The following is an 18657-nucleotide window of genomic DNA, read 5'->3' as shown; positions in this document are numbered from 1 at the left end:
GTGCTGATGCTGCAGTGCCCGGGTTATTTTCGGTAAAACAGACGGGGTTACTCGCGTTCAAGCGGGCCCTACATGCCTTACATCACCCCTGAGAGGAAATCAAAACCATTTTTAGCCAATCGCACCTGCCTCTTAATCAGACTAACTTAAAACGAGCTCTCACTCTCTGGTGGCCAGACGAGCAATTTCAGCAAACCAGCCTATTACTCTCTTTCTCAGCCAGACTCATTTTGCTAAGAGGAGGGACCATATTGTTTTTTTCAGACGGTAAGGTTTAGACCTAAATCAGCAGGTTTAAACTTTGGTTCTTTTAATTGAATTCTCTGTAGATCATCCTTGGTGTGATGGGGGATAAGTCAGTTCACAAAATAAAGGTGAACCTGCCGTTTTTAGTTCTATATTGATGTTTTGTGCCCCCATAACCAGGTTCGTCTGATAAGACTTGGGTCACATTTAGTTCACTTACATTTATTATTCTACTGTCAAGATTAAAAAAAAGAAAAAAGAAAGAAAAATTTGTTTGCGTAACATAATATTTGTCTTTAGGGAAAGAGATATTCTCCCACCCATCTGAAAGAAAAACCCACAGCCACAGGACAGATCATGAATCATCTAGTGTAACCTCCGAGATAACAGTGTTTCTGTATATATAAAGCACACATTAACCATCATTGATTGTCACATAAAAGCACTTCTGTGTTAGTTTTAAGTTTCAGGATGTGAATGTGAATGTTTAACCTCAACAAAGGTATGTGAGAGTGCCTCGTGACTTTCTGGGACTGGAGTTTGCTTACAAATGTGGGTTAGGCATGCTATAAGTAGTGAGGTGATGTGGTGTTAGACACACATCTGAGATAGAAGATCGCTCGACATGGCACTAAGGACATCAGCTCTGCTCTCTGTGGGCTTTTTCCTCCTGCTGACACGTGGCGCTCTTACAGACACAGATGAAGGTAAATTTTACAGAAGCTTTGATCTTTTGTAGACGTGCATCATAAATTGTATCACATGTGAATTGCTTTGCGTGCACAATCAGGATCCCTCTCTATCAAACTGTCTGTGGAGAACGAGCAGTCTAACGAGCCTCTCAAGTCCTACTCCAGCAGTGTAGTAAAGGGAGGTGTGCTGCTGGGAGCTCTGAGGAGACTGCACGATGCACAGCACGACTTTAAGTAAGTCCACCCATGACATCCCCTTTAATATAACTGTCTAGCATGCTTTATTGCTAAAAAGGAGCCCCGGCTGATTCTCTTACATATTTAAGCTGAGGGTGACCCATTTCTGCTCTTAAAGCCCTGACTGTTTGTGTTGCCAGGTTCACAGTGAAGGAGGACCCAAACTTTGGCCTGTTCTTGGAGAGTGTGAATGGAGTGGCTGGAAATAAGGATGAGAAGACATACTGGGAGATCCTGTCTGAAAGCTCTGGAGAATTCGACAGACTGGATGTAGGTGAGTGTCATCCCCAGAGCTTCACCTCAGCATATCTGAGGACGACTTAATGAGCCATAATGAGACAGGAGATTGGGTTGTCTTTTTCAATTACTGCCTCCTACAGCTATTGAAAAATTATCTGCTCTGACAACATTTGTGCGTGTTTATCTTTTATAGAAGGAGAAGGTGGTGATACTACACATTAATAGTGATTTATCTATTAAAGCATGTTTTTTTGTCTTTTAGAGAAAGGATGCTACACCCCATTGTTATTTATATTGCTGTTGTTTCTGTTATAATGCTCTGTCAGGCTGTATGTGTGTAAATATCAGTGTTTGTCATCTAAACGTCGTACAGGGATCGGCTGCTACATGCCCAAAGCGGATGAGCACATCGTCTTGAGGTACACCACCTGGAGTCCTCAACAGTGATGCATGCTGAGCAGTAACTCCTCAGGATCACAAGTGGAAGGGAATCAGTCCTAAATCTCACACTTGTGATGCACTTTGTGACAAAACAGCGACATCTAGTGGTTTAACCTGTAATGTCGCTTATTAAAGGCAGTGAAAGGAAAAAAAACCCCCACATTTTGAGTCTGTTTTTCGGTTTCAAAATGAAATCGATTTTAGTTGAGTAAAAAAAAGACAGAGGAAAAAAAATTCTGAAGTCTTTTAATGTGATTTTAAAATATATAAAACATATAAGCCATTAAATGGGAGCAGAGGTCAAAACTTATTAAATATTTTGTCATATATCTTTTGAAAATCTTTGATTAGTGACTTGCTTTCTCCACACTACTTCTTACCATTTTTTAATTTGGAACTATATCAAGTGTCACAGGCCTGCCTGGAAGCCTAATGCTCAGTAGTTGTTTTGTGAGGAGCGATGGGATGATGGACACGGGGGATGACTGATAATATAATCCAATCAGAATAATATTAGTGCCATCTGTAAAGCTCTGCTTCAGGTCTGCATGGCTCAGAAATCATCGCTTTAAATGTTAAACCTTTGATTTCAAAGACATGAGTAGTTTTTAATTCATTTCACATTCATACAATTGGCTTGTGATATACATTTCTCAATAAATAACTTGAAAATAAAAGTACACACAGCATGACACCTAAAGTATAAATGCTGTTAACAGTTCTACACCACTCTCTCTGTTAACTCTGACCCCTGAACAAACATCTTATAACAAGATTAAGGTCTCAGCTCCTTCCACGACAGATGGGCTGAGAGGAGACGCAAGATGCCAATCTCTTTGGCTTCACTTCCCTCTTTCCTTGTTTCTTTGATTCCCATCCTTATCTGAGGAAAGTAAACATGTGCATGTGTTTGCAGACATCCAAGCTAAATATAGTATGAGATTGAGATATATATATATATATATATATATATAGAGACAGGAAATAATGTTGAAAAGCCCAAAAAATCAGCCAAAGTCGCTTTCTATTTCAAATAATTGCTGAACTTGAATCTAATCTAAACCTCTCAGGTGCCTTTCACTAAATTTGTCCTCCCTTTTGTTTTCTGACCCTCTCGCCGCTTTGCATCCTAAAGAGTGACTTAACACTGGCGTGGCAGAAGGATTTGTTCTTGCCATGTAATCCTTTACATACAGAAAGCAGGCAGGCAGGCTTGGAGTGTGTGCCGGAGAGATTAAATTATTGTCCTTAAACACCCAGATTTGTTCTTAAAATTGGATGAAGCAGCAGAAATGCAGCGTGACTCTTTGGTCTACAGCCGGTCTGTGTCTCCTCTTTGTCTGCAGCCTTGTTACACTGTAAGCATCTCTGTGTTTTAGCCTGCAGACACTTGAAAAAAACAAAACAAAAAAAACAAAGCAGATATCATTCCTGAAAGAAGGATAGCAAATTCATGTGTAGAGCAATATTCAAATGTATTTGTACACAGACAGCACCGCAACATGCTCATTCTGCTTTGCATTTGTCCTGACAATGTGGAGGTGGAAGCAACTCACCACACGAGAAAGCGCAGTCACAAATGCAAGGGACACATTGTGCAAAGAACCGTTTCCAGCCGGTCTCCTTCTTCCTGCAGTTGTCTATCTGAGAGCAGCCTCGTTTGGGTGGGCCGAAGTAGCTCTTACCCACGCAGGTGGAGTTGCATGTCCCACTCAGTTCACGCTCGCTGATTTCAATCTGCCCCTGCTTACACATTCCTAAAAGGCAGGTCAAAGAGCGTAAATGTTGATACTGGGTCAGAAAACCTATTGTTGTTGTTGTTGTTTTGTTGCGGTTTGTGTGGACTCACGTAGGCAGATAGGTTTTGGAGTCCAGAGGCCATTAGGCTGACATGATCTGGTAGAGTTTCCAATAAGCCTGAATCCTGAGCGGCAGGTGTACCTCACCACAGATCCCACCCACCAGCCATTACCATACACTGCTCCATTGTAGTCCACATCTGGCCTTCCACAGTTCACTGACACACAGAGAAAAGGAAATGCAGGAAATACAAAGCACAAGACGAAGGTATTTTTAACAAGTGACCTTTTGTTTCTTCGCTCTGATTCTGTGTCTTACCTCTGCACAAGGATTTGTAGCCGAGCCAGCAGCAGCTAGAGTCTCCACAGCGATCTCTCCTCAGCTCCCGGTGCCGCGCTTTACAACCTCCTAAACAAAGCGGGGCTGACCCAGACCAGTATGTGTCATCTATGAAATTCGGCTGGGAAATCGATTCGATCTCACCTGAAGAAGAAAAATACTAAATCATTGGCTTCTTAATACGCAAGGATTGGACAAACATTCATGTATGCCATGACTTAGTAACCAGAAAGTTAGTGAAGAATAGCATTACAGTGTCAGAAAAGGAGATCTTACCACTACCTTCCAGCTCTCCATTCCACTCAGGAAACTGAGATGTCCCTCTGTGGATGGACCCAAACAACAACAGGAGCAGCAGTATGTAAAATCTCACAGTTCCCATCTCCTGATGAAGTAGTTTTTCTAAAAAAAATGTTTTAGGTGCACCCAGGAACCAACTAGAAGCATTATACTACGCCATCACTAGACTATGAAGCCATTAGAATCAGTCCCAGGAGAACCGAGTTCACTCACTGGAGGAAGAGGAAGCAGCGAGAGAGAGTTTAAGTAACGCTTCAACTAAGCTCTGTGTGCTGCCTAATCTTCTACAAACAGCTAATGCTGTGCACTGTTTATCATCCTGGGACTCCACTTGGGCAAAGCTGTGTCACGATTTTGACACCTGATTAGAGCTGGGCGATATGAGATTTTTTCATATCACGATATGTTTTTTTCATTTCAGGCGATAACGATATCTATCACGATATAAGCCAAATAACTATATTTGTAAGATTTAAATGTGCCGTTGCTCACAAGTAAAATGTGAAATAATCAGCAGCTTGTTTTTATTTAAATATTTATTTCCCATAATAAGTTCAACAGGGTAGATGTACTTAAGGAACATGAGACTTTTTCAGATAAATAAAGGCAAATATTGCAAACTACACAAAAGGCAGCCGCTAAAGCGTTTAAGTTTCAAAATAGAACAAACAAAACAGACTAAATTGTCAATTCCACTTAGAAACAAAATATTAATTCTAAAAATAAATCTTAGTTTGTTTTACAGAAGAACAGACAAAACTGACTAACTTTTGTCAATATCAAATAAACTGAGAACTAAAAGGAAATTCTCAATCTCTCCTTGTTGTATAGCTTAGCTTTTCAAACAGTTTTAACAGTTACTTTAGTCTGACAAAAGCCGAATGACGAATTAGCGCTTCCAGTCAGAGACTCAGGCTACGTCCACACGTACACGGGTATTTTTGAAAACTGAGATTTTCCGTTTTCGTTTTAAAAAATAATCCCGTCCACACATAAAGGCAGAAATGAAGGAAAACGCTGCTATGAACATGCCAAAGCAGCAGGTGGCGCTAGATTCCTAACCGTGCCGAAATGTTGGCCAATCAGAAGTCTAGAAGCCTCGGTGGGAAAAAGTAAACAAAGCTGGGACATAGAAGCAGAACCGAGTCGTATGTGTGGAGGGACAGTAACTGTGTGTATATGTAAGCATTTAAACACTGCAGAGAGTAGAATTAACAGTAACAGTATTGTAGAAATTCATTTCACCGAAACAATAACGTGGCGCACAGTGTGACGCATGCACCAGTTTATTGTATTTCCAGACTTGCTTTCGGCACAATTTACAGTGCACGCTACTCTATTTTTTGTCAGACTTGAAATAGCCGAAATACCTTCACACTACGGAACTTCTATGGCTCTTCCGTTTGACAATCTCTCCGGCATTGAAACCATCATCTTTTTTCTCTTCGGTCACGCTCGGTTGATTTTTCTAGTCGGCACACTCATTTCCTCCATTACCCCTGGCTACTTCCCAAACAAACACACGTGCGGCTTGGCACTTGTGCTGTACGTAACAAGCCACGCGACGTGACGCTGCGGCTGTGATTGGTTCGGCTCTGCGCTACTTAATTTGGATTGGCTGACCTTTTTTTATTTTTTTCTTTGAGGACAAGAGCGGCGAGGTCTATCGCGATAGCTTAATTTCTCTATCGAGTAAAAGTTATATCGCGATACATATCGTTATCGTTCTATCGCCCAGCTCTACACCTGATCAAAGGTTTTTATAGGTTTAAAGCAGAAGAGGGATGAAAGAACGACCGTCTCCAAATTGATGAGACGAGTGATGGATAACAGAGGTACTTGTACCTTAAACACAGACGCTTTATCCAATGCACATCATTCACATTAGATGGATTAACTAAAATATATGAAATATATATAATTATATAGAATATATTGAGAGAAATATAGAACTTTGTTTTGGTCAGCATGAAAAATTGTAATGGTTTTCTGGGGTTTTTTGTCTTTCTTGTATGAGAAAAGCAGAAAACAAACCTAATGTTGGCCTTGTTGCTTGAAAACAACCTGCTGAAGTTCAAACAAAGAAAAGAAAGATGATTTAAGCGACTTTGAACATAGCATGGTTGTTGGTGCCAGACGGGCTGGTATGAGTTCAACCCTTTTTAGAGTTTACAGAAAATGGTTTGAAAGAGAAAATATCCAGAGAACAGTATTTCTCTGGCTGAAAATGTAACTTTATTATAACCAAGGTATGCAAAAGAGTATCTCTGAATGTACAACTTGACCATCCATGAAGCAGATGGGCTGCAGCAGCAGAAGACCACACTCTGAGCGCCACTCCTGTCTCCTAAGAACAAGAAAAGCAAGCTAAAATTTCACAGGCTCACCAAAATTGAATAACAAAAGATTGAAAAGGCAACGCCTGGTCTGATGAGCCTGGATTTCCATTGTAACGCATCATGTCACAAAGCTTAAGTCATCTCAAACTGGTTTCTTGAACATGCCCTTAAGTCACCAGATCTCAATCCAATAGAACTCTTTTGAGATGTTGCAGGACGGGAGATTCACATCACCGATGTGCGATGACTGTGTGATGCTATCATGTCAAACTCTCAGAGAGATGTTTCGAGCACCTTGTGGAATCTAAGCGACAAATAATTAAGGCAGCTGTGCAGGCAGAAGGGGGTCCAAACTGGTACCAACAAGGTGTAACTAATGATGTGGGTGGTGAATGTGGACGTTAACAATACTACAGAGACAACGTTTAGATTTACAGCTCAGTTGAGTTCAGTCAAGACATTTTAGACGATTGAGATGTCAATTATACAGCCGTGTATATCAGTAACAGAGCTGCAGGAGTGCAGTTAGATTTAGCAGGTGGAGCTAAAACAGATGATGAATGTATGTAATACATAAAGAAAAAAGTTCACTCTTAAAAAAATATTACAAAACATAAAAAAATAGACAAAAAGGTTTCACGTGTTTATTCAAGTTTAACTGGGAAAGGTACACACTCTGCGAGATAAGGTGAGCCCTCTTAGCTTTAATCCAGATTCTGTTGAATATTAATGACAACACGATGTCCCATGACTCATGTTCTTAACCTTTAAAGGTTTCAGCTGATGTATCTCTGAATTTGATTGATTGAGAACCCAGCAGGCAGTGCAACATTAGCCTTCAACTGTCTCGACAGATTTTACAGCACGAGACACGAACATTTAACTGAAAACAGTTTAAAATTAAGATGCTACACATTAGCAAATAAACACATAAAAAACAGTTTACTTGCCTAATATAGGCTTACATTCAACATGAATCATAACAGTACGTGTTCCTTAATTCAGATGTTATAATTTAAGTAAAGCAGTTCGCTTTCTGTTCAAATCCAAGCCAGGTTTTTGTAGAAGTTCATGAATTCCAAGAAGAGTGTGACTGTGTACTTTGTGCCTGCTCAGGATGTGCATCAAGTCAAAGCACCTCCATCTCCTGTTGCTGAGCAGCATCCTGGAGCTGCAGCATTACAGACTCCTCTCCTGCCTGTGACAGTCCTCCAGTGAGGACATACAGCATGCCCTCTTCCTGTCCGCCTTCCTCAGCGCCAACTGTCGAGCCTGGCTCGTCGATCCTCTGCTCTTCCAGCAGCACCCCTTTCAATTCCACCTGCACCTCTGCAGGAGCTGCTCCTTCCTGCAGCTCCTGACCTTCCGTCGGCTCGCTGCCGCCGTCCTCCTCCGCTTGCCTGTTTTGTCTTTCTCGCATCAACTGCTCGGTCAGCTCCACGCTCTCGTAGCGAATCAGCTGCAGACGCAAGAAACCATCCTCGTGCTCCTTGTACCTGTCAAGAGCGAATAAAGACTTCAAGCGTTGCAATAGCTATTACTGCAGCTGCTTCACTGCAACACTCACCTGAACCTGGGGTGTCCGGACGGCCACTTAAATTGGTGCTTTTTGTGCAGATGGACAGTTAGGTTGTTGCCCCTGGTGAAACACTGGCCGCACACATGGCACTTGTAGCGAGCTACAAAACTCCCCTGGTTATGGAAATAAAACACAATCATCAATGAAAACATCAAAAATCCCTACTTGAACGCAAGTTTAAACAAACACTTCAAACATCACCTCGTGCTCTCTTTTGTGGTGAATCTTCATGGTGCAAGCGGCTCGAGATGTAAAGCCACAGCCAGGGACGTCACAGTGGAAGGCTGACTCGCTGCTGTGGGTGTCCAGATGTTTGCGCAAGTCGACCAGATTCTTACAGCTGTGAGGTTTTTTGGGTTTTTTTAAAAACGGTGGGAGTAAATGTCATTGTCTGTTTAATAACTTAATCCTGACTTAAATTGGTGAAGTTTCAGGGGTTTGGGTACCTGTACTCGCAGTAGTCACAGCTGTATGGCTTCTCGTTGCTGTGGCGGAACTTGATATGGTTGCGCAGTGAAGAGGGCGACGGGCACGTCATGTCACATAATGGGCATTTGTAGTGGCTCACTGTCCCAATAAAGCAGTGGGGAAATTAAATTTGTCTATATTAAGACTACAGAGTTGTTTGTTGGCAACAGGATTTCTTCACTCACTCACAACAAAGTGCATCACATGCTCAGCAGATCAAAAATAGACACTGTGAAGGACTGTTTTTATTTTTGGTTGCGTCAAGCCAAGAAATAGTTGTGAAATGCTTCATTTTAAAACTGGATGCTCTCACTATGAAGCAGAAAAGATCCAGAAAGATGCTGATTAACTCATCTGGCTCACAGTCCATCACAATTCCCGGGTTATTGTAATGTGTGACATGCAGAAATAAAGTCTTAGTCTTAAACACAATCTGAGTGAAGACCTGGTAGATGAACAATGTGTGAAAGCTTCACCTCCAAGAGTATGGAACAGATTTGCTTCATACTCCAGGAGTATCATTTTTTGTGAATTGTGTATGGATGGACACCTCATCATGGCATAAGCTCATGTGTAAAAAAAAAAAAAAAAAAAAGCACAATGAAGCATAACTGACCGTGGGTCCTCATGTGGTCCCTCAGAAGTCTTTCTGTTGCAAAACGTTTGGAGCAGTGTGAGCACTGGAACCTCTGACCTATGTGACACGACACAGATTGTTCGATTATTAAAGGTTTTTTTTAACATTACTAAGCTTAATTTCATAAATCTGACAGAATCTACCTTCCATGGCGCTCTGTCGTATGATGTGGTCAAACAGCTTTGTATTGTTGGCATACATCCCCCCACAGCCGGGACATGCCACCACCTTTTCCTGAGTGTGGCTGCGCAGGTGCTCTCGCAGCTTAGGACGGCCTTTAGCAGTCGCTTCACAGTCTGAAAATGACAGGCACAAAACCTGGATTCAAAAGTCTGAAATCCTCAGCTCGACACTGAAAATGTACAGCTGTACAATCTTCACTTAACATTTACAGTTGAAAAAAAAACAACAAACACTGTAAGCGTACCTTTCCATCCACAGCGGATCGGGATTTCACAGTCTCCTGTAGGTATCTCTATGCACAGGCTGTGCATTTCCACATGGCGATAAAACCACTCAGGGTTTTCATACGGTGGTTGCTTTAACACATGTGCATTAAGAGAGTTACAGAGCCACATGTATTATTAGTTTAACTCTACTACACAGATCATTTAAAAACTCAGAAATACTGGGTTCAGGAACACTAACAGAGATCTGAACACAGTTCACAGTGCCATCCACAAAAGCAGGTTAAAGCTTTGTCATGCAAAGAAAAAGCCATTTATGAACATAATCCAAAACACTGCTGTCTTCTCTGGGCCAAACCTCATTTATAATAGAGTGAAGCAAAGCAGAGACCTTTTCTGATGTCAGACGAATTAACATTTGCAATTCTTTTTGGAAAACATGGATGTCATGTTCTCTGGAGTGAACAGTGGAGAGACTAGCCAGCTTGTTTTCAGGCTTCGGTTCAAAACCCTAGACCTCTCACGTTACGAAGTAGCATTAGTGTCTATAGAACTGGCAGCATAAGATTTGGGAAAGCTCCATCAATGCTCAATGTATCTGCTACTCTCGTCTTTCACCAGCAGCAGATACAGCAAACTTACTTCACATTCCTCCCAAAGGCAGGCAAAATTATCTGGGATTTCAGGGATGATGTTGCGATTGTGGTAGGCGATGGAGCAGTTGCCGATTTTTGGATGGGCACTGAGAACCTGCTGACCCAGCTGCTTTAGTTTAGTGTGATAACAGTGAAAGAACACGTGTCGCCGCAACTCTTCAGATCCCTCCACGGAGCAAAAACCACAGTCTCTCCACAGACAGCTTCTCTCCCCTTTGCACAAAAAGTAAAAGAGACTAGATTAGGAGGAATCATCACTTTGGGCAAAGGATCAGTATGACTTATCTATCTGAATGCCTTGTTTATCATCAGGACTTTGGATGCCAGCAAAGTTAAGTAAATTAATCCAATTCAATATCTAGTGGCCAAATGTTATGAATAAGTAGCTGATGGATTAAAAACTCTCGTCATTTCTAGTGGTGGTCTAGACGTGCAGTAAGTGAGGCCACACTGGTTAAGGCCTATTGAACCAAATCATTAAAACACGTTCCTGTCCAGCTCCTCACGCTACATCTCCAAAACAAACACCTCAGCTATGGAGGTGCCACACGTACACGAAGCTGCGTTTCACCTCACCCTCTGTTTCTTCTTCCTCCTCCTCCTCTTCCAAAGCACTTAGATGACCCTCCACATGCTTGCAAAAGTTTTCCATCCGATTAAATGATTCCTGGCATGAACCCCACTCACACTCCAGCTTGAGTGCTTTCTTCTGCATTCGCTTGTTAGGAGGCATCTCTCCGAGTCACAACTGGACTAAATGTCAGACGTTTCGCTCCAGGACCGAAGTCGCAAACGCTGTTTGACCATCACCTGACCGCCCAGCAACTAAGCTGCTAGCTTACATTAAACAGTCTCCACAGTGTTGCTGAAACACCAGCAGAGAACTGTTTAATAAGCTAAAAGCATAAATTGTTATAAGCTTCACGACAGCGTTAAAAGAGAGCTCGTATTCATCGGACCTGTTCTTCTTCCGTCCACAAACGCGGGCTGTGCAACAACACCGACGTTCCCCTTGAAACAAAGTTTAGTTAAATAGTTCCTACGCAAAAAAAATTCCTTTTTGTATTTACAGTTAACAATTGGAAGATATTTACAATAAATCTTCATTTTTATTGACATTTATTCAAATATTTTACTTAAGTATAAATTTAGGGCATTTATGCTCCTATAATTTTATTTTATACTAGTGGACACTGTGTACATTTTAAAGGCAAAAATATCACCTTACTACACGCTTACAATTATGGAAGACCAGAAGAATTCCACACATCAAAATCAAAGTATTTTGTGCTTTAATCATAAGTTTAGTGATGTCTAATTAAAGATTATGAAAAAGTATTTGGTAAAAGATTTTACTAGCGCACATTTCATTGCACAATTCATTAATAAAGCACAAAATGTTCTGTTTTGAGGTGAGTGACTCTTTGGGTCTTCCATGTCAAACAACCCACAACCTGTTCCCGTTAGGCGTCGCCACAGCGGATCACCTGCCTCAATCTAACCCTAACACTCTCTTCTGTCTCACCAACCCTCTGCATGTCCTCCCTTTCAGCTATTTGTATACAATGGATAAACAGGTAATGCTAAATTTTTGGTAAAATGTCTGCACTTCAATTGTATATTGATTGCTTGTGTTACAATTCAGCATGAGAGAGGTAAAACCACACAAACTGTGACTTGGTCCCATTTCTGAACTATAACGGAAACACTTTAAGCACTATAATTTAGCACACTTTCTCCCAAGTATTAATACAACACAATCTTACATCATCATTTTTCCCGTTTTTATTTGATAATCTGTGCCTTCAATCTCAGTAAACAGTTTTGCACTTGTAATTACATTCCTAAATAAAAAAGTCCAGTGCCAGTTGACTTCACGTTGATGCTCTTTCTGAAACCGTTGGGATGATGCTCAGTCCTAAACAACACGGCTATATATTTGATGAAAGAAAAGCAAAGACGATCAGTTATCTTTAATCGGGATGTGCTTTTTCCACAATCAGGACGTGGTCATGTGACTTCATGACCTCTATTTAATCATCTCCTCACACTTTATTGATGACTACACTCCTTTGATATTTCACTGCTGTTCTTCACAACAATCATTTTGTTGTTGTGACTTTTGTTGAGAGGGAAAAGAAACAACCAAGAAGCACTAAATGAGTTTAATATTCCTACCATAACTGCATTAAAGTGTAAGTAGGCACATTTTCTCTCAACAGCAGGTTAAAGCAGTATGTGAACATGTGAATATTTGACCAGTTTTTAGAGGATTTCTACATTTGCAAGTCAGCGATGTCTGCTACACCGAAGATCAAAACTTGACAGACTTTCTTTTTAAAAACCAAGTATAAAAATATACTTTCAGGTTGAACACGTGGGGTGATTAAGACCCAGTTACATTTCCCTGACTGTAATGACTGAATCCCAGGAGAGCGCTACTGTTGGCATCAAATCATTAGCCGTTCTGCTTGTACATATATATGAAAATGTTGTGGTGAAGTTAAATAAAGCTTTAATCCTTGCTCTGGGTCTTTACTGCAGAAAGAGTCTGAATATGAAAAATGTCAGTGAGGTAGTGGAAACTATTAAAAGGCAAATGAACAGTGAGCCTGTAAAATAGTTCCACAGCAGTATCATATTTTCCTCAGTCAGCACTCCGTCCTCAGTCCCGGTAATCTAGACGTCATAGAAGAGACGGACGAGATGATAACGGATCCCAAAAGCCACTGCGCTGCCCATCACCTGAGTGAGACGCAGAAGGTGATGGTGAGAGGCGAGTCAAACATTTTATGGCTGACAATATTCAGGCATATGTGGATACTGCAGGTGCTCTGTTATACCTGTATGACGAGCATGATGACTGTGAGAGTTCTCTCGTGGACGGGTCCGAGTACTTTCAGCACCAGGTTTATTAAGGTCATGTTGTTGCACTCAATAAAATCACCATCCCCCTCATGGCCTCTGCGCACCTCGAGCAGCTTTAATAACTCTGCCACCTGTTGAGGATTAAAGGTTTTATTGTTATCAGCCAGTAAACACAGCCCGACGCATGCTAGTGGTCTGCCTCAGCTGTGTGTGTGTGTGCGCGTTCATACATGATATCCAAACTTGTGAGTTATTATCAACTTCTCCAATTTTTTTAATTAAGCAAATTAATGTATTGGATTAATTCATCTGATTTTCAGGTTGATACATATGGTTCATTGTCATTTTTTTATGTTGCATGTAACCTGTCCCATGGGCATAATTATTATGTGCCAAATCTAGGTGTGCTGCGATGTGCGGTACAACCTGTATGCAGTGCTGTGAAAAACTAGATACTCCCTGTGATTCATTACATCGTAGAACTACTTTTAATTGTTTTCTGTATGGCTTTATCAGTCAGTCACATTAATGTAGAAGAATTCTGGCCCACTCTTATTGCTTGTTGCTTTATCTTTTTTTTTCTAGGTTAGATTTGCTGCTGTTCTTGAGATCATTTGGGTCATGCAACAGAACAGACAGCTAAATGTGGCCTCACATTTGGCTCTAGTACACTTTGGTATACAGAGGCATTCATGGCTGACTGAATGACTTCACCGTTACCGTGCGTGACACTTGGAGGGATATCATGCACAGCCATATTTGGCCATATTGCTGGGTTTTTTTTATTATTATTTCTCTGAAAACTGTATTATGTGATCACGGATTGAATCTGTTGGAACGCGTGAGAAGACTAACTGTAGAATGATGGACTTCAATTGTTTGGAAATGACTTTATAGCCCATCTCAGACTGATGGGCAGCAACAATTGCTTCTCTGCCATTAATGCTTATATCTTTCTCTCATTGGCGTTTTGTTAACAAGCATCTGAATGCTTCACACCAGCAAACTGCCAACACGTCTGCTTTTATAGAGGCGCTCACACTTGATGATGAACAATTAATCAAGCGCATTTGATCAGCAGCACCTGGCTGCTATTTACCCTGTTATTTTTTTTTATGGAAGCAGTCAGTGCAGTGAGTATTTTACGGGACTCTGTCATACAGTGTATGAGAAAATGTGTTCTGCGTCACAACCAAATAATGCGTCTGGGTTTTAATAACGGACGCTGACAGCGCGAGGCAATTGGAGCAGAAACAATCAGCTTCATTGCCCAAAGCAATTAGATAATTATATTCATAAAGATTTCCTCATTTCATCTTATCAAAAGTCTGGATTTGGTGCTTTCCTCTTTGAGTTGTGATGGGACAAGACCAGCAGCTGACATGATTTACAGCTTAATTGAGGAGAATTTCTATTAAAGCATGGGAATACTCAAACAGAGAAAACGCAAAAGAAAAGCTTTACCGTCAAAATGAGGTGGCCTAACTTAGAGAGGTCCTTTGTTTTGAATTTAGAGTAGCTCATCCCCAGCTTGCCATTTTCTGGGTTCAACCTTTAGTTAGAAGGAGCATTGGAAGAAAGAAAAAGTTGAGCAATACACATATCAACAGGGTATAATCGTATATAAATGATGTTCATAATCAGGCAGTCACCTCGGGAGCCGGTGCCTGGGACAGGGGATTATGTGAAACAGCTGTGGTACGGAGTAGACAAAGTTAACCACTTGAGGAATGAAGAACAGCAGCATTGTTTTGCTGAAGTGTCCCAGGATGCCGACTACAGCAAAGGTCATCCCAGCAAAGTAGCAGAAAGTATCTCCCACAAACACAGATGAAGGGTACCTGTGACAAAACAGATTACAATCACCATGCTAGAGGGGGACTTGCACATATAGCTCTTTGTTTTTGATTGCAGAAAATATATGTTAACTTTCCCGAGTTTGGTAGACTTATCTTACCAGTTGTGGTACATAAGCGCTAATGTGGTGAAGAAGAACGGTATCATGAAGTAGAGGGAGAAAACGTGGTCATCGCGGTAATCTCCTAATAATAATAAGAAAGTGCAAAGAACCACATGTTACACAAAATATGTCCAGCTTCTGCACCCGTGTGACGGGAAACGAAAATGCATACCGCTGAGCTCCAGAAGGTTAAATATGATGATGGAGCCCGAGATAAACAGAGCTTGGCCTGATTCGATCCCGTTGATGCCTGCTAGGATGTTGATGGCGTTTGTGCAGAATACAGCAAGCATTCCCATGTAGACATAGTACAGGATGCCTGCAGAAGAAATGACGAAACACCATTTAAAGGAAGACTTCAAAGCAGTGAATCCAGACAAAGAACAGCGGACAACCACACAACTCACCCAAATCCAAGTGCAGTCCGAGCAGTGCTCTGAAGGGCTTGGGCACCACTATGACAGTGTTGCCAAAGTTGGTAAAATAGACCATGAGCAGTGGCAAGGAAGCCATGGTGGGAAGCAAGAGCTTGTGTCTCCACCGGAGGTTGAGCACATCATCGGCAAAACCAAGGAAGATCATGCAACAGATGGCTAGAAGTGCACCGATGAGCTGTACAAACTGGCAAAAACAACGCACACAAAGGTCAGACGTGAGGTTCAGACTGGAAAGAAACACGGGGTCATTGCACATCAGTGTACTCACCTCATCATGTGGGAAGCCCATGCACTGATCTCCAACAAAGCAGCTGAGGAAAGGCACTGGGATGAAACAGAAAAGGATGATGAGGAAGACAGTCCCACTGATGACTCCTTGAGACTCTGGACTGTAAAGAAAGGGGAGTGAAAAGGAAAACAATTTATTATCATATTTTACTGAATATGTCATTTAAGCTGAAAGCCGTGTAGCTAAAAGGACAGACAGGGAGACGACTCACACTTCCTTTTTGGATGTTTTGTTTAGATCCACTCCGTATAATCTGGCTGATATGAAATGATCTTTGAAAGCCGGAATGAGTTTCAGTGTGGCCAAGCAGCCGAGCACAGACATGAAGCAGTTGATGACCAGCGGAAGGACGGGTATGGGTGACATTATTTCGGGCTTTTTGGCGAATTGGTTTCTGCCAGATCGAAATCACGTTTGTAGCTATTGTGACGCCGCTTCCCTGCGGGCGGGCGACGGATTGGCTCTGACTGTGATCACCGAGGTACGAGAAACATATCAAGCCATCATTTCAGAACAAAAGGCGTCTCTGTAATTCCACGGTCAAAAAAAAATCCACAAGTCTATAAGTCCTCGAGTCACAGTGGTAATCCATACCATCTGTCATTACGACTTGTAAATTTTATTAGCTCTGCATTGCCTGGCTGTCTAAACTCCACGTCTGACATTAGTTCAACCGTTAAGTCATACAACTTACAACAAGATGGGACTTCCGATTGGGGTTTTCAAAATAAAACGTTATTGGCCCATAACGTCTCTCTCTCGAACCCGTTTTTAACGCTAAAATGAGCTTTCAATAGAATAAAATACCTATTGTGTGTAAGTTTCAATGTTTGCATTATTTACAGAATATCTGAAATTTTGATAAGGTTTTGAGAGATTTCTGTATACTCTTATTGTATAAAGTATACAGAAAATACTAACTTTGACTTCCGACATCTGTATTGACGCGGAAGTGAAATCTTCTTCTTCGGTACATATTTTTTCGCACATACGTCATTTTTATGATAAAATTCTGCCACCTGTTGACAAAACAAATGCTTTCTCTCTTTTGTATAATGTATATTTTTCTTCTGTTGCTGTTTAGTAATATTGTTGTAGGCTATAGGTTATGTTGCATATATTTATTTCTTCTCTATTCATTTTGATATTATAATAGTAAAACCTTCCCAAGTGAGGGACTTATCTCATCATATCATATCTTTAATCAATACTGAAAATTGATTTCATATATATATATATATGTGTGTGTATATATATATATGTGTGTGTGTGTGTATATATATGTGTGCGTGTGTGTGTATATATACATGTGTGTGTGTGTGTGTATATATATACATGTGTGTGTGTGTGTATATATATATATATATATATATATATATATATATATATATATATATATATATATATATATATATATATATATATATATATAAAGTTATTTGAAACTTTAAATGGCTGAAATTGAGAAAAGCGAATTGGTACTGTCTCTTTCCTATCAGAAAAGAGACAAAGAAAATCTGAGAACATAGAACCAACTGCTGTATACTCCAGTAAAGTCATGCTACACACCTTCAGCAGCCACTTTTTATGTATGCATGTTCAAGTGCTTGTTAATCCAAACATCTAATTATCCAATCACATGTCAGCAGCTCAAAGCATTTAAACATGTAGATGTCTGTGAAGGTTCTCAGCCATCCAGGTCATTGTAGTCTAAGGAGCTTGAAAATAAAAGTATCTGGACTTCTTTAAGTTGCTTGAAGATGGTGAAGAGTCCCCGATGTAGACATCACGAAGACAGCCTATTGAAGTTCAAACTGAGCATTAGAATAGTGGAAGAAAGGTGACTGAAACTGGTTGTTGGTACCAGATGGGCTGGTCTTCACAGTCTGGATTTCAGTCCAGTAAAGGACATTTTAAGGGAAATATGGATGAGCGAATGACAAACCTGCAGCAACTGTGTGGTGCTATTATTTCAATATGAAGCAAAATCTCAGAGAAATGTTTCCAGCACCTTGTTAAACCTGCATCATGAAGACTTAAAGCAGTTCTGAAGGGTTAATTAGTGTTACAATTTGAAAAATGTTTTAAGTGATCTGATTACAGTAAAAAGGTGAGGTGTGAGAATGACTTTCCTGATATGAGAACTGCACCAAAGCCATTGAGATAAAGTAGCATTAAGGGAAGTGAGAGATCTGTAGCTCTGAATGACAAATGAGCTAAAAACTGTTCTGATGAACTGTGAGATTCAGATGAGATTCGACACAATACAAAATGTCTTTAGTAGTGAAGTATATATAGAAACAACACATAGTCATTACTAGTATCCACTTGGCTTGCTGCCTGTATATTGGAGCTTTACCCTGGTGGATGAGAGTGTTTGTTCACTGCACCTTCAGATCAGGGAACAGGTCCTGACTGTCATCTGCGCTTTTGTGCCAAATGACAGTTTAGAGTACCCAGCTTTCTTGGAGTACATGGGTGAGGCGCTTGAGAATGCTTCACCTGGGCACGCCATCCTCTTAGTGGGAGACAATGCTCATGTGGGCAATGACAGTGAGACCTGGCGGGGCATAATTGGATGTAACAGCCTGCCAGATCTGAAGCCCTGTTCTGTTACTGGACTTAACAAACACCATGTTTGAACGAGCTGTCCATAAGTGCACATGGCACCAGGACACCCTAAACCGCAGGTCAATGATGAATTTTGTAATTGTATCATCAG

At 40.9% G+C, this 18657-nt stretch overlaps 4 protein-coding genes across 5 annotated transcripts; 1 reads left to right on the top strand and 3 right to left on the bottom strand.

Annotated features, from left to right (window-relative positions):
• The first annotated feature begins 837 nt into the window (after nt 1–837).
• LOC146660501 (cobalamin binding intrinsic factor-like) lies at nt 838–2031 on the top strand. Of its 2 annotated transcripts, none has more exons than XM_085419576.1 (4): nt 838–953; nt 1037–1172; nt 1316–1449; nt 1789–2031. In XM_085419576.1, the coding sequence occupies exons 1-4, from the start codon at nt 872–874 to the stop codon at nt 1860–1862; spliced, it is 426 nt and encodes a 141-aa protein (XP_085275702.1). In that variant the 5' UTR covers nt 838–871; the 3' UTR covers nt 1863–2031. The 2 variants fall into 2 exon arrangements, with proteins under 2 accessions (XP_085275702.1, XP_085275703.1); XM_085419577.1 differs by having other exon boundaries at nt 1316–1445; nt 1789–1846.
• An 825-nt stretch (nt 2032–2856) lies between these two features.
• Nucleotides 2857–4377, bottom strand: LOC146660500 (C4b-binding protein). Its single transcript, XM_085420392.1, has 5 exons — nt 4272–4377; nt 3975–4139; nt 3706–3873; nt 3413–3613; nt 2857–3245 (listed from the first exon to the last, which is right to left on the bottom strand). Exons 1-5 carry the CDS (start codon nt 4375–4377, stop codon nt 3232–3234), a joined length of 654 nt encoding a protein of 217 aa, XP_085276518.1. The 3' UTR covers nt 2857–3231.
• Nucleotides 4378–7256: 2879 nt separating this feature from the next.
• hinfp (histone H4 transcription factor) lies at nt 7257–11373 on the bottom strand. The gene is made up of 9 exons (XM_085420391.1): nt 10958–11373; nt 10368–10594; nt 9746–9857; nt 9462–9614; nt 9298–9375; nt 8660–8780; nt 8415–8553; nt 8202–8326; nt 7257–8130 (listed from the first exon to the last, which is right to left on the bottom strand). The coding sequence occupies exons 1-9, from the start codon at nt 11112–11114 to the stop codon at nt 7764–7766; spliced, it is 1479 nt and encodes a 492-aa protein (XP_085276517.1). The 5' UTR covers nt 11115–11373; the 3' UTR covers nt 7257–7763.
• A 1158-nt stretch (nt 11374–12531) lies between these two features.
• Nucleotides 12532–16616, bottom strand: dpagt1 (dolichyl-phosphate (UDP-N-acetylglucosamine) N-acetylglucosaminephosphotransferase 1 (GlcNAc-1-P transferase)). The gene is made up of 9 exons (XM_085420390.1): nt 16147–16616; nt 15915–16035; nt 15617–15830; nt 15382–15528; nt 15207–15291; nt 14902–15090; nt 14714–14801; nt 13225–13380; nt 12532–13126 (listed from the first exon to the last, which is right to left on the bottom strand). Exons 1-9 carry the CDS (start codon nt 16299–16301, stop codon nt 13061–13063), a joined length of 1221 nt encoding a protein of 406 aa, XP_085276516.1. The 5' UTR covers nt 16302–16616; the 3' UTR covers nt 12532–13060.
• Nucleotides 16617–18657: the final 2041 nt, after the last annotated feature.

The sequence above is a fragment of the Rhamphochromis longiceps genome, linkage group LG10 (assembly GCF_057381845.1).
Source record: "Rhamphochromis longiceps isolate RC_006_pf linkage group LG10, R_longiceps_female_GT1.1, whole genome shotgun sequence".
Classification (NCBI taxonomy): Eukaryota; Metazoa; Chordata; class Actinopteri; order Cichliformes; family Cichlidae; genus Rhamphochromis; species Rhamphochromis longiceps.
Note: the sequence above shows the minus strand (reverse complement) of the source record. Positions and strands in the feature narration are given on the sequence as shown.

Excerpts from the sequence above, each read along its gene's own strand:
- LOC146660501 (XM_085419576.1), top strand. The coding sequence starts at position 872 with ATGGCACTAAGGACATCAGCTCTGCTCTCTGTGGGCTTTTTCCTCCTG. Across the intron at positions 954-1,036 it reads TCTTACAGACACAGATGAAG|GATCCCTCTCTATCAAACTG; the intron begins GTAAATTTTACA and ends GTGCACAATCAG. Across the intron at positions 1,173-1,315 it reads GATGCACAGCACGACTTTAA|GTTCACAGTGAAGGAGGACC; the intron begins GTAAGTCCACCC and ends TTGTGTTGCCAG.
- LOC146660500 (XM_085420392.1), bottom strand. The coding sequence starts at position 4,377 with ATGGGAACTGTGAGATTTTACATACTGCTGCTCCTGTTGTTGTTTGGG. Across the intron at positions 4,140-4,271 it reads TGGAGAGCTGGAAGGTAGTG|GTGAGATCGAATCGATTTCC; the intron begins GTAAGATCTCCT and ends TTTCTTCTTCAG. Across the intron at positions 3,874-3,974 it reads CTACAAATCCTTGTGCAGAG|TGAACTGTGGAAGGCCAGAT; the intron begins GTAAGACACAGA and ends TCTGTGTGTCAG.
- hinfp (XM_085420391.1), bottom strand. The coding sequence starts at position 11,114 with ATGCCTCCTAACAAGCGAATGCAGAAGAAAGCACTCAAGCTGGAGTGT. Across the intron at positions 9,858-10,367 it reads GCCTTTGGGAGGAATGTGAA|CAACCACCGTATGAAAACCC; the intron begins GTAAGTTTGCTG and ends CATGTGTTAAAG. Across the intron at positions 8,554-8,659 it reads TGTGACTACTGCGAGTACAG|CTGTAAGAATCTGGTCGACT; the intron begins GTACCCAAACCC and ends AAAACCTCACAG.
- dpagt1 (XM_085420390.1), bottom strand. The coding sequence starts at position 16,301 with ATGTCACCCATACCCGTCCTTCCGCTGGTCATCAACTGCTTCATGTCT. Across the intron at positions 15,292-15,381 it reads TAACCTTCTGGAGCTCAGCG|GAGATTACCGCGATGACCAC; the intron begins GTATGCATTTTC and ends TATTATTATTAG. Across the intron at positions 15,091-15,206 it reads GCGCTTATGTACCACAACTG|GTACCCTTCATCTGTGTTTG; the intron begins GTAAGATAAGTC and ends GTTTTGTCACAG.